Source organism: Anser anser, assembly GCF_964211835.1.
Source record: "Anser anser genome assembly, chromosome: 24".
Lineage (NCBI taxonomy): Eukaryota > Metazoa > Chordata > Aves > Anseriformes > Anatidae > Anser > Anser anser.
Genome location: NC_139745.1, coordinates 7,095,706 through 7,106,763, shown reverse-complemented (window position 1 = coordinate 7,106,763; position 11,058 = coordinate 7,095,706). Strand labels below are relative to the sequence as shown.

At 67.1% G+C, this 11,058-nt stretch overlaps 3 protein-coding genes across 6 annotated transcripts in view; 1 reads left to right on the top strand and 2 right to left on the bottom strand.

Annotated features, from left to right (window-relative positions):
- NDUFS5 (NADH:ubiquinone oxidoreductase subunit S5) overlaps positions 1 to 11,058 on the bottom strand; it is a 95,241-nt gene that overhangs the window by 42,463 nt on the left and 41,720 nt on the right. The window lies entirely within an intron of this gene.
- Positions 40 to 2,886, top strand: TMEM54 (transmembrane protein 54; the record flags this gene model as incomplete). Of its 4 annotated transcripts, none has more annotated exons than XM_083810038.1 (5): positions 40 to 833; positions 1,375 to 1,568; positions 1,798 to 2,173; positions 2,266 to 2,400; positions 2,534 to 2,886. In XM_083810038.1, exons 1-5 carry the CDS (start codon positions 821 to 823, stop codon positions 2,884 to 2,886), a joined length of 1,071 nt encoding a protein of 356 aa, XP_083666164.1. In that variant the 5' UTR covers positions 40 to 820. The 4 variants fall into 4 exon arrangements, with proteins under 4 accessions (XP_083666164.1, XP_083666163.1, XP_083666161.1 ...); XM_083810037.1 differs by having other exon boundaries at positions 40 to 1,568; positions 1,798 to 1,857; positions 1,985 to 2,173; positions 2,534 to 2,757; XM_083810035.1 differs by having other exon boundaries at positions 40 to 1,568.
- Positions 2,920 to 4,772, bottom strand: HPCA (hippocalcin). The gene is made up of 3 exons (XM_083810068.1): positions 4,376 to 4,772; positions 3,715 to 3,820; positions 2,920 to 3,433 (listed from the first exon to the last, which is right to left on the bottom strand). The coding sequence occupies exons 1-3, from the start codon at positions 4,751 to 4,753 to the stop codon at positions 3,336 to 3,338; spliced, it is 582 nt and encodes a 193-aa protein (XP_083666194.1). The 5' UTR covers positions 4,754 to 4,772; the 3' UTR covers positions 2,920 to 3,335.

Genomic DNA, 11,058 nt, shown 5'->3' with positions numbered 1-11,058 from the left:
GGGGAAAAGGGGTGCATCTCCTCTTCTGCCTCCAGAAAGCAGGGGTGCCAGCCTTGTTCTGCCTGCAGCGCTGGGGGCACGGCTGCTAGGCCAGACGGCCGTGTGCTGGGGCTGTGTACACAGGGGAAGGACAGGGACTAACCATGCGCTGAGCCGAATTCCCAGGGCTGCTTGAGGAGGCCGAGGGCTGGCCTGGTGGCTCTGTCGGGACATCAGGGAGAGGCCAGGAGGCTGCCCTAGGCCCTGCCTGTCCCCAGAGCAGCTCCCAGGGCCCGGGCTGTGCTGCTGTCCCTGTAATTAAAGCGCTGGTGCCTCCTGTCTGCCATGAGCTATGCAGCGAGCGTGGCTCAGCAAGCACCTACTGAGACCCAGGAAGGGCCTCGTGGGGCTGTGCAGGTCCCTGGACATTTCCTTATGGCAACTTGAGGCAGACATGGTGCTTTGCTGGGCAGGATGTGGCCAGAGGGGTCTCCCCATGGGGCACCAGGCTTCCAGGCACGGGGTGGAGGCCTGCAGGGCGCAGCACAGCGCGGTGCGAGGCAGCAAGGGGAGCGCAGGGGTGGGGATGGGGCCCTGCCTCCCCTCTGCGGAGGCAGGCGAAGGTGGAGTTATTGCTTTGCTCATCCAGGAGCTGGTCTGACGGGAAGCGGAGCCGCAGCTGGGTGCAGCAGGCGAGCGGCTCCGTGGCCTCGTCCCAGCTCTGGGCCTGCCCAGTCGCGTGGGGACCCCGATGGCTCTGGCCACCAGTGCAGGGGCTGAGCGCAGGGCAGGTCCTGGGGGTGCCGAGGGGCTCTGATGGCCTGATCCCGGCCGGCTGAAGATGTGTCAAGTGGGTGAGTCTGGGTCTGGTGTGGTAATCGCGATGGGAGGTGTCTGAGCCCTGCCTGTGGCTCCAGCTATGCCTCCTGCAGGGGAAACTGAGGCACGGAGGGAGGGCAGCCCTGCACTGCTCCGACATGAGCTGGGGTGAGCCCCAGTCCCGACGGGGGAACAGCCCTGTGCTGCTGCCTCTACTCATTAGAGCGCTCGGAGCCCAAGCCCAGCGCTGGGGTAGCCGTCCATGGGGGGCTGTTCCCTGCTGCTCCCTTATTGCCCCGGGGAGCCCCGCTCCTTCCCGGGACGTGCTGGGGCAAGCGGCCGGCCCCCATCAGGGGCGCCCATTCCCACGGCTGCTGTCCCTGCACCATGGCTCTGACCCCAGGGGAGCCGGCTGGGGCAGTGGTTTGCATATCTGGGCTGCCAGCGGCTGCCACCCTGCCACCACCTTGTCCCCACTGCCGCGTCACCTCCTCTGGGGCTGTCCCCAGATGCCCTGTGCCGGCCACCCTGCGCTGTGCAGTCTCAGTGCTCAGCCTCCACTCTCCTCCTCCCCAGGCCACCACGATCCCAGCAGCCACCAGAGGGTCCTCATGAAAACGGGCCTCATCCTCCTCATCGTTGGGCACCTCAACTTCATCACCGGAGCCCTCGTCCACGGCATCGTGCTCCGCTTCGTGGTCAGCCTGCGGGACGCCATCTCCCTGCAGTACGCCATCTCCAACACCGCCTCGGCCATCTGTGCTCTGCTGGTACCACGGGGGGCAGGGGGTGGCTGCAGGATGGATGCAGCATAGATGCAGGGTGGGATGCAGGGTGGACACTGCTCCGTCCCCCCCTTCCTGGCTCTAAGGAGGCCTTCCTCACATAGAACTGGGGGGGTTAGATGCACAGGGACTCGTCACTGGGTGGAGGGGGCTGAGCTTTCAGGGACAATGTCAATGTCCCTGGTGTCGATGACCTCCCCATGCTTCCTTGCAGACGATCTCCTGTGGCTTAGCTGCCCTCATGCTCTCCCGCTACTTTGCCCCTGCAGCCCTCGTAAGCAGCCCCAGCCCTGCAGCCCCCCAAGGCTCCATCCCACAGCCCCTCGCTTGGGGACCACCCCAGGTGGGTGGCTGCATGTGGCTCCGTCTCACCGCGCTGCCTCATCTCTCCCCTCCCACAGAAATGGGCAGTTTTGGCCCTGAGCGCCAGCAGCAGCCTGGGCTCGCTGTCCTGCCTGCCAGGGCTGGCCGTCGCCATCGGGCTCACGCTGGGCAGCCGGGGCCGGGTGCTGCTGGCGCCCTGCGCCCTCGCCGATGCTGCCCTCGCCCCGCTCGCCCGGCAGTGCCCCTTCGATCCCACCCGCGTCTACGTGAGTCCTGCCGGTCCCGTGGCCACCCCGCACCGTGCCTGCCCTGCAGATGGGGGCCACACACAGGGACCTGATGGCCCTCATCCCCACAGAGCTCCACACTGTCCCTCTGGTTCATCTCCCTCATGCTGGGCTCACTGGAGATCGTCTTCAGCATCCGCTGCCTTCTGCTCACCATCGAGCTCCTCCGCCTCAACTGCTGCTGCCACAGGGTGCGCCGGCAGAAGGTGAATCCTCTCTAAGCCCCCGTGCGGGGCTGGGATGGAGCCAGCTGGGCTCAGGGCCCCAGGGCGGGCAGGATTTGCCCACCTGAAGCTCTCGGCCCCTGGTCCTGCCCTGAGCAGCCCGTCTGGCTTGTAGGTCTCCTTGCAGACTGCCCCTGCGGACAGCCCCGACCCTGGGCTGTGCCTGGGCTTGCTGAGCCTGGACAGTGTGGAAACTGCCCAGCTGTGAGCAGGGTATGGGAACCAGCCCTGTCCCAGCACCCACCCCACAGCAGAGCCCAGCTCTGGGGCAGACACAGGACCTTGGATGCTGCTCATTGCTGGCTGGGACACGAGTCCATCCCCACGGTGTTGGGCTGCCTGGGGCTGCAGCAAGGGAGGCTTCTGTGCTGGATCCGAGCCCTGCGGGGAGGACCTTTCCCCTCAGCATTGATGACCCCCACCCCACTGCTGACTGCACTGACACAAACTTTATTTTGCAGGTATTAAAAGACCAGAAACACCCCCCCCCCCCGCCCCATGGCCCCCACCTGTGCTCCAGCCGTGGGGAAGGGGCTGGCCCGGCCCCGAGGCGTGCAGTGTGTGCATGCTGGGGGTGCTGGGGGGGCTGCGAGCAACCGGGGCTTTGTCCCCTAGGCCGGGTCCCGGTGCCTGTTGGAGAAGCAGCGGTGGCTCCACCATGCTGGGTTGTCCCCTGCTCCACGCCTCTGGTGCAGGGGGACCGTCCCCATTCGGGGGGGTCCCTTCTGTCTCCCAGGTGGGTGCAGGAGCTGCTGCAGTGGTGGGGATGTCCCCCCTGGATCTCCCTTCCCCAGCCTCGGCCGGGCTCCTGCTGCCATGAGGGCATGGAGATGGGGACAGCAGGGACGGGCAGGGGTGGGAGGTGGTGTCCGGCTGCAGGACAGGGGTGGCAGGGGGCTGCGGGGGCTGTGGGGGGCTCAGAGCTGCCCGGTGCCGCTGGGGTCGCACTGCAGCAGGCGCACAATGGACGGGTCGCTCTTGGCACCTTTGATGAACTCCTCCAGTGACAGCTTGCCTGCAGGGGGGACATGGCTCAGCCTGGGGGGCCACCACCTCATGCCAGACAAACAGGGGCACACAGGACCAACACGCACCAGGGACCCACCCCCGTCCACCCCCTTTCACGGGGCGAGCCCCCCAGGTCTGCAGCCAGCTGAGCCCTTCGGCTGCTGGGGCTCCCCCCGGCCACCCCAGCGGATGCGAGGCATTTAATCAGCGTGCGTGCGGCTCCCTCTAAGACCCCCGGATTTAGCCATGAGACCTTTCCCTTAATCCCCTCCATCTCCTCTCATTTACCATCATTATTAGTATCCATCTGTCGGAAGATTTTTTCCGTTCTTTTCTCCGGAGTCGATTCATCTTCGGGCATATTCATCACGGAGGAGACCATTTTGTAGATGGCCTGGGAGAGGGAGACAGGGAGGAGGGTGAGCGCCTGCCACCAACCCGAGGCGGGGGACAGAGGGCTTGGGGTTCGCTGCGCTGCGACCAGCCCCTGCCCGTGTACCCAGGCTGGGAGGGGTGGATTTTGCTCCCAGCACAGCTTGTGCCTGCCCCAAGGAAGCAAGCTGGATTGCAGGAGGCAGATGGGAGCTGCTCTTGCAGGGAGATGCCCACCAAGATGTTGATGAAACAGCCTCACAGGTCACCCCCCCTGATGCTGCTGCTGCTGGGCCAGGGTCTTGGCAAGGGGAGCAGCTCCTGGGTGCCTGCACCAGGTCCTCGGGGTGGCTGCCACGCGCATGGGCAGCGGGAAGAGCCCCAGGATAGGGTGCTGAGGGGAAGCCCTGGCCCCGGGACATGAAGAAGCAGGGTCTGCCCCGGGGGCCTGCTCCTTCCTACAGCCACAGGGCTCAGTCAGCGGCTCCCTGCAGACATCCAGCCCTGCGCAGGGAGCAGCACGAGGCGCCTGCCCCAGACCTGCCCGCATCCCGGGGCGCAGCGGGGCTGTGCGTACCTGCACGATCTCCAGCATCTCCTCCCGGCTGATGTAGCCGTTGCCGTCCAGGTCGTACATGCTGAAGGCCCACATGAGCTTCTGCTCCAGCTTGCCGCGGGAGGTGACGCTCAGGGCGATGATGAACTCTCGGAAGTCGATGGTGCCGTCGCCGTTGGTGTCGAAGGTGCGGAAGACGTGCTCGGCGAACTTGGAGGCGTCGCCGTAGGGGAAGAAGTTGGCGTAGATCTTCTTGAACTCCTCCACGTTGAGGATGCCCGAGGGACAGTCCTTCAGGAAGCCCTTGTACCAGCCCTGCAGCTCCAGGTCGGAGAACTCGGTGTTTTCCCGCAGGTCCTGGAGCATCTCCGGGCGCAGCTTGCTGTTCTGCTTCCCCATGCTTCCCCGGGGGGCTCCCGGCCCGGCTCCGCTCCCTGCGCCCTACAGGAGGGGAGAGGGACGGGGCAGCGCTCCCTGGCAGCCCCCGGGCACCCGGGCGGAGGCGGTGGCCGATGCGGCCCCCTCCATCGCCGCCGTCCCCTCTGAGCCGCCGGGGCCAGTGCCGGGGAGCCAGCCCCCTGGCATTTGCGTAATAAACCCTCAGGGGTCATTTGCATAATAGATTGGGCGATGTTGGCGGCACCGGGGGGGGGGGGGGGCGCAGCGGGCTGGAGGAGGGGAGGGGGCCGGACTCAGCCCTGGCTGGGGCTCTGGGTCCAGATCTGGGCCAGCTCCCCTGGCGGGGGGGTTATTTTTGGCACCTCCGCCTCCCCCGTTAATATTTGATGCCTCCTCCTGGCTCCGGAGCCCCGGGGAGGGCCGGGGGCCGCGGGTCTCCACTTGTAGCCAGAGCCCCCTCCCCGCATCAGGGCGCAGCAGCCGGGGGGGGTCCCGAGGGGGGGCACCCCCAGGGAAGATGCCCCCGGGGCAGGGGGAACTACAGGGGAGTCCTCCCAAAACTGGGCACCGCACGAGGGGGCTGCAGGGACCCCCCCAAGGGAAGATGCCCCCGGGGGGGGGTGAGGGGGCACATTTAGCGGGCACCCCCGGGACGGTGCAGCGTGGCGGGGGGGGTGCCGGGCCCCCCCGGAGGGGCTGCCCCGGGCCGGGGGGGGCTCTGCAGCCGCCGGCGGGCGCGGGGGGGCACGCACCCGCGGGGCTGGGGCCGTGCCGCTCTCCCGGCCCCCCCCCCCCGCTCGCCCCCGGTTTTCCCCCCCGGTTTTCCCCGGTCCCCCCGGGTCCCGCCGGCTCCCACCTGCCCGGGGATGAGCTGCCACCGCCGCCGCCGCCGTGCGCCAGCGCAGCCCGGGAGCGCCCGCCGGTAGCGCCCGCCGCAGCGCCGGGCGGCGGGGGGGCACCGGCAGCAGCCCCCGCCCGCCCCGGGGGGGCCCCACGCACCCCTCCCCGCCCCGGGGCACTGCCCCACGAGGCAGTGGGGTGCAGCCCCTGCTCGCCCCCCCGGGTGAGGGCAGGAAAGGCTCGGTGCACCTGCAAGAGCTGGGCTGGAGCTGGGAGCTGACAGCGTACTGGGGGCACTGGGAGTACTGGGAGATCTCCGTACCAGGCACACGGGGCCGGCAGCTCAGGTGCCTGCAGACCCAGGAGGATGCTCTGGGCTCCGAAGTGGCCCTGGGGAGGGTCCCAAGGGCACTGTTACAAAAATCACTTGTGTGGGGTGTGTTCCTGGCCCAGGATGGGGCTGCGAAAGTGCACGCAAACATGCACGCACATGCAGACTCATGCACGTGCACACACGTATATGCACACCCACCCTGCCCTTTAGGGCCCACTCCTGGGGCACCTCTCTCCTTGCCACCGGTGCCACCCTGCCAGCACGTCTGCCTGTCCCCATCCCGTCCCCTCAGAAGGAAGCCACTGCCCCAAGGCCCCCCAGGGTGGAAGATCTGGGGGCTACGGGAAGCCCGTGCTGGGCATCCCCAGCTCCCAGGCACGGGCTCATCCCCCATCTTCCTGCTGGCCCAAGGGGTGCCAGGGCAGGTGCTTTGGGGTGAGAAGGGGATGTTTTGGGTGGGGTCCCCAACGAGCCCCCAGAGGCATACAGAGCTCAATGCTCCCTGCTCACAGGGGCTGGAGCAAAACGGCCTCCGGCAGCCGCCCCCTGCACTGGGAAAAGGCTCCCGTGGTGCCAGATGCTGCCCATACGGAGGTGACATCCCCAGCAGGTTTCCCTGCGTTCCTGCACCACTCGATCGATTTGCAAAGCCTGGGATTGTTCGGAAATATCATGGGGAGCAGATGGCAGGGGCAGATGGGAGGAAGAGGCACTCTCCTCTGAATTATACAAATAAACATGCATAAAGTGATTAAACCCACGGCCCCAGCTCATTCTGCGGGGAATGGGGAAGGGGCAGGTGGTCGCTGCAGAGCAGGGAGCTGGGGGGGGAGGACTTCTGGAGAGACCCAGGATGGGGCAAATTCACACCAAAACCTCCTGGGTACTGAGCTCAGTGAGGCTGAGGGGATGCAGGCTCCACCAAGGGAGATCTGGCATCACCAGGCATAAATGCCAACCCGGCACAGGACAGGGGACAGGGACTGCTTCGGGGTGACCCGGCTGATAGAGCAGCTGAAATCTGTGGGTGCATTTCAAAGCCCATCAGCAGCACTTGCCCAAACCACAGTCTGGGCACAGGTCTGGCACAGGACCGGCATCGAGCCCAAGGGTGCTTTGGGACGGGTCTGGGCTGGAAACTGAGGGAAATGGCGATGAGAGCAGCGGGACAGCGGCTGCGCCTCTCCCATGTGCTGTAGGAAAGGAGATTGAAAAGGGCTAAGGGAAGGGGACTGGAAATGGGGCCGTGGTGTGAGCAGAAAGGCGAGGAAGTAGGAAGACTGGTGTCACGGGGGCTGAAGGCGCCCTGTGGGCTGGAGCCCCCCCAGGAGCAGAGTGCTGGTGGTGAGGTGGGGGGAGCTGAGCTCCCCACAGGTGGGGGTGCCTCTTCCCCTCGATAATCTTCATATCTATTTTAATCCCCCTCTGCATGAGTGACAGAGGGCACAACTGACGCAGGATGATTTGAAAGCATCCCATTTCTGACTCAAACCCGGCCCTAAAACCACCTAATCCCCCGCGCTGGAATGGATTGCAGGAGGGAGAGGATAATGCGGGGTGCGGGCAGGACCTTGCTGTGCCACCAACCCCCCAGTTATTTATAGGGTCCCCAGGCTGGGGGGCAAACAACCCCCATCCCCTCCCCTCCATCCCCAAGCTTCCTTCCCCAGACTCCCACTTGCTTGGTGCACTGCCCCCTTCCCCATTTCTGTGCTCGCTTAGCGGGGAGAGACGTGGGGTGCTGCTGAGGGGATGCCCCCTTCCTCTTCCTCCTCCTCAGCAGCCGTGGAGCCCCTGAGGCTGAAGCAGGGCAGGAAGGGAGGGGGCTGTGAGAAGGAGCCGCATGCCCTGCTCTGGGGGCACCAAACGCATCCCCATGTCCCCACAGACACAGGGCAGTTGTGTCCCTGGGGGTGCACAGCTCCGCACATGTGTGTGCACGCAGGGTGTGCTGCCTTTGGGATGGCCCCGCTGCCACGGCAGGATGCTGGGGGGCTTCGGTGAGCTCGGCTCTGGCATCAGCTGCCCTGACCCCCCTGTGCCTGTGGGATCCCCTCACTTCTGGCCATGGAGCTGGGGCAGCGCAGGAGGAGACCCCAGAGTGGCCGTGGGTGACGTGGGACCGTGCCCTAGGAGTGCTGCACAAACAGGCACTGTCCCCACCGCCACCCCTCAGCCTGCCGGGGTGCTCAGCCTTGCTGGGACGAGCCAGGAGGGGAGAGGGAAAAGCGAGAGGGGCTCAGCCCCTGGGCCGCATCAGCAAACCCCACCAGGGGCTCCCCAAAGCCCCGCAGACCCCTTCCCATGGGCCCACGCTGCCCCCGGAGCTTGTCCTTGTCCTTGTCCTTGGGCCCTGCACAGCCTGTGGAGGACGCGGTGAAGGTAAGCAGAGTGTGGCGGGGGCGCGGGGCAGGGGCTGCAGGAATAGCCGAGGATTAAATGAAAATGCCCAGATAATGAGGATCTTTGGTAAAAAGCCCATTTGTATAATTTAAATCTCTAATAGGCTTCCTGGAATACAAAGCCCTTTGTGATGCCCAATCTCATCTGGATCAGGAGCCACTCGCTTGCTAAACCTTGACAGTGCTGTGGGGATGCGGGAACATTTCATAACGGAACGGCTCCATCCCACGTCCCCATGTCCCCACATCCCCCATGTCCCCATGTCCTGGTGCCGCACGCTGCAGCCCTGAAGCACACACAGCTCACCTTGCCTGGGCAGCCGAGGTCGGGGCTGAGCCAGTCCCCATGGGGCACACGCGTGTTGGCACCGGGACACGTGTTCAGGTGCGCAGGGACACGGGGCTGGGACGTCTTTAGGGGCTGTCTGGGCACACGCAGGCCCCCCGCTGTAGCAGTGGCCCTGGGATTTGGCTGCAGCAAGTGCAGGGGAAGGACGCGCGAGCTGCAGGTGCTCGGTGCCTGGTTTTCCACACCATCTGTCCCGGCAGGGCCTGCTGGAGTGCAGCCCCAAGGCTTTCCCAGCAGCTTGTCCCCGTGCCCCAGGGGACCCTGGCCTGGTTCTGCCCCGGTTCCTCCTTGCTGGGACGTGGGGCTCAGCGCTGCAGGTGACTGGGATGCACCCAGAGCCAGGTATGGGGCTGCAGCTTGTCCCCACTGTGTCCCACGGCAGGACTGGAGGGCTGCAGAGGTGACACCGCTGTCCTGGGCAGGGGACAAGGGGGGGACGGGGTTTGTGGGGCAAGGGAAGCGCACGAAGAGGTGTCCGGACCTGGATTCGCCCCATTCCCCCCAGCTCTCCAGGGGCTGGAGGGGTTAAACACCACCGCCACTGCCACCAGTGCCACCAGTGCCACCCGTGCTACCTGTGCCAGCAGTGCCACCCGTGCCATCCATGCCGCCAGTGCCACCCGTGCCACCAGTGCTACTCATGCCACCAGTGCCGCCAGTGCCACCCGTGCCACCCATGCCACCAGTGCCACCCGTGCCACTCATGCCACCCGTGCCACCCGTGCCACCCATGCCACCCGTGCCACCAGTGCCGCCAGTGCCACCCATGCCACCAGTGCCACCCGTGCCACCAGTGCCGCCAGTGCCACCCATGCCACCAGTGCCACCCGTGCCACTCGTGCCACCAGTGCCACCCGTGCCACCCATGCCACCAGTGCCACCAGTGCCACCCGTGCCACCCGTGCCGCCAGTGCCGCCAGTGCCGCCGCCACGCGTGCCTCGGGCTCCCTCTGGCGGCGCCTCGCCCGGTGCCGGGGGGTGTCCGGGGAGCCCCGGTCCCGCAGCAGCACCGCGGGGCAGCTCCCGGGGGGGTGCTTCGAGGGGGGGGCGCCGTGCCCGGGGGCTCGGACCGGAGGGGCCCCGCTGCCCCCCACCCGCCGCCGCCGCCCCCGCGGGAGCTCCGAGCCCTGGGCAGGACCCCGGGGGCCGCGTCTGGGCGGGGGGGGCCGGGGGCGCTCCCCTCCCTGGGGGGGTCCGGAGGGTCGGGGGGGGGGGGCCCGGCTGCGGTTCCCCCCCCCCGTGTGCGGCCGTGCCCGGTGCCGGCAGGTGGCAGCAGCGGCCCGCGGCAGCGCCCGGCACAGCCCCTGCTGCCCCCCCCCCGGTGTGCAGCCCCCTCCTGCCCCCTATGAGCAGCCCCCCCACACACCCCCGATGCGCAGCGCCCCCCCAGCCCCGATGTGCATCTCCCCCCGACGTGACCTGAACACCGATGTGCCGGGGCCAGGGGGGCAACAGCAGCCGGGGGGGCGGCGGGGCCAGGGCACCCCAAAGCCCCCCCGGCGTGGGAGAGGAGAGGGGCAGGGACGGGATGGAGCAGCGCGGGCTGTGCAGGGGCCACGTCCCAGGGAGCCCCCCCGGGACGGCAGAGGTTGGAGGGCTGGAAAGAGGAAACGTTCCCCCTGTGTGGGCAAAGGGGAGAAGGGTAAGAAAACAGGGAATTACGGTTTTAACTGTCTCAGCCTCTGGAAAACACCAGAGCACACCCCAGAGCTCTTGAGGGAGCCTGGCTGGTACCGGCCTGACGGGGAAGAGCCCTCCTGCACATGCTTGGCACAACCGGGGCACAACCGGGGCACAACCAGGGCACAACCTCGGCTCTGCCACCAGCCGGGGGCTCTGGATGGGGCCCAGCCCCAGTGGCCCTTCCTCTGGTATGGACTGGGAGGCACTGGCGGTGTTTCCAGGCAGCAAATTTGAGTTCAGAGCTTGGGGATGAAATGGGGTTGGGCTGAGCTCAGGGAGAGTCCAGTCCCCATGGCACTGCCATGCCCAGGGAGTGAAATAACCCGGCGAGGCCACGAGGCCCAGGCTTTGCCTGCCTCCCCGGGCCGTGTCACGCTGCTTCACCTCCAAACGTGGCCCCGGCTGCCTCAGCCCCCACCGCGAGGTTTTGTGCTACAAGCCCTCCATGGCGAAGCTGCTGGGGGATTTGGGACTCCCTGTGCGGAGGCAGGGAAATGCCGGAGCGTGGCGGTGCGTCACGCCGCGGCCTCGGCGCCGGCTTCACATCGCAGCAGGCAGCTGGAGCCGGCTCAGCTGCGGCTGCCCTGGAGCTGAGCACTTGTGGTCCTGCTCCTGCCCGGCCCACGTAACCTCACGCCCCAATGAGGGGAGGCCCAGGGGAGGCTGGAGCCCAGCACCGGCTCCATCAGCCGAGCTC

Coding starts and splice junctions, on each gene's coding strand:
- HPCA (XM_083810068.1), bottom strand. CDS start 4,753: ATGGGGAAGCAGAACAGCAAGCTGCGCCCGGAGATGCTCCAGGACCTG. Junction 3,821..4,375: donor AGATGCTGGAGATCGTGCAG/GTACGCACAGCC, acceptor TCCCTCTCCCAG/GCCATCTACAAAATGGTCTC. Junction 3,434..3,714: donor GATGGATACTAATAATGATG/GTAAATGAGAGG, acceptor TCCCCCCTGCAG/GCAAGCTGTCACTGGAGGAG.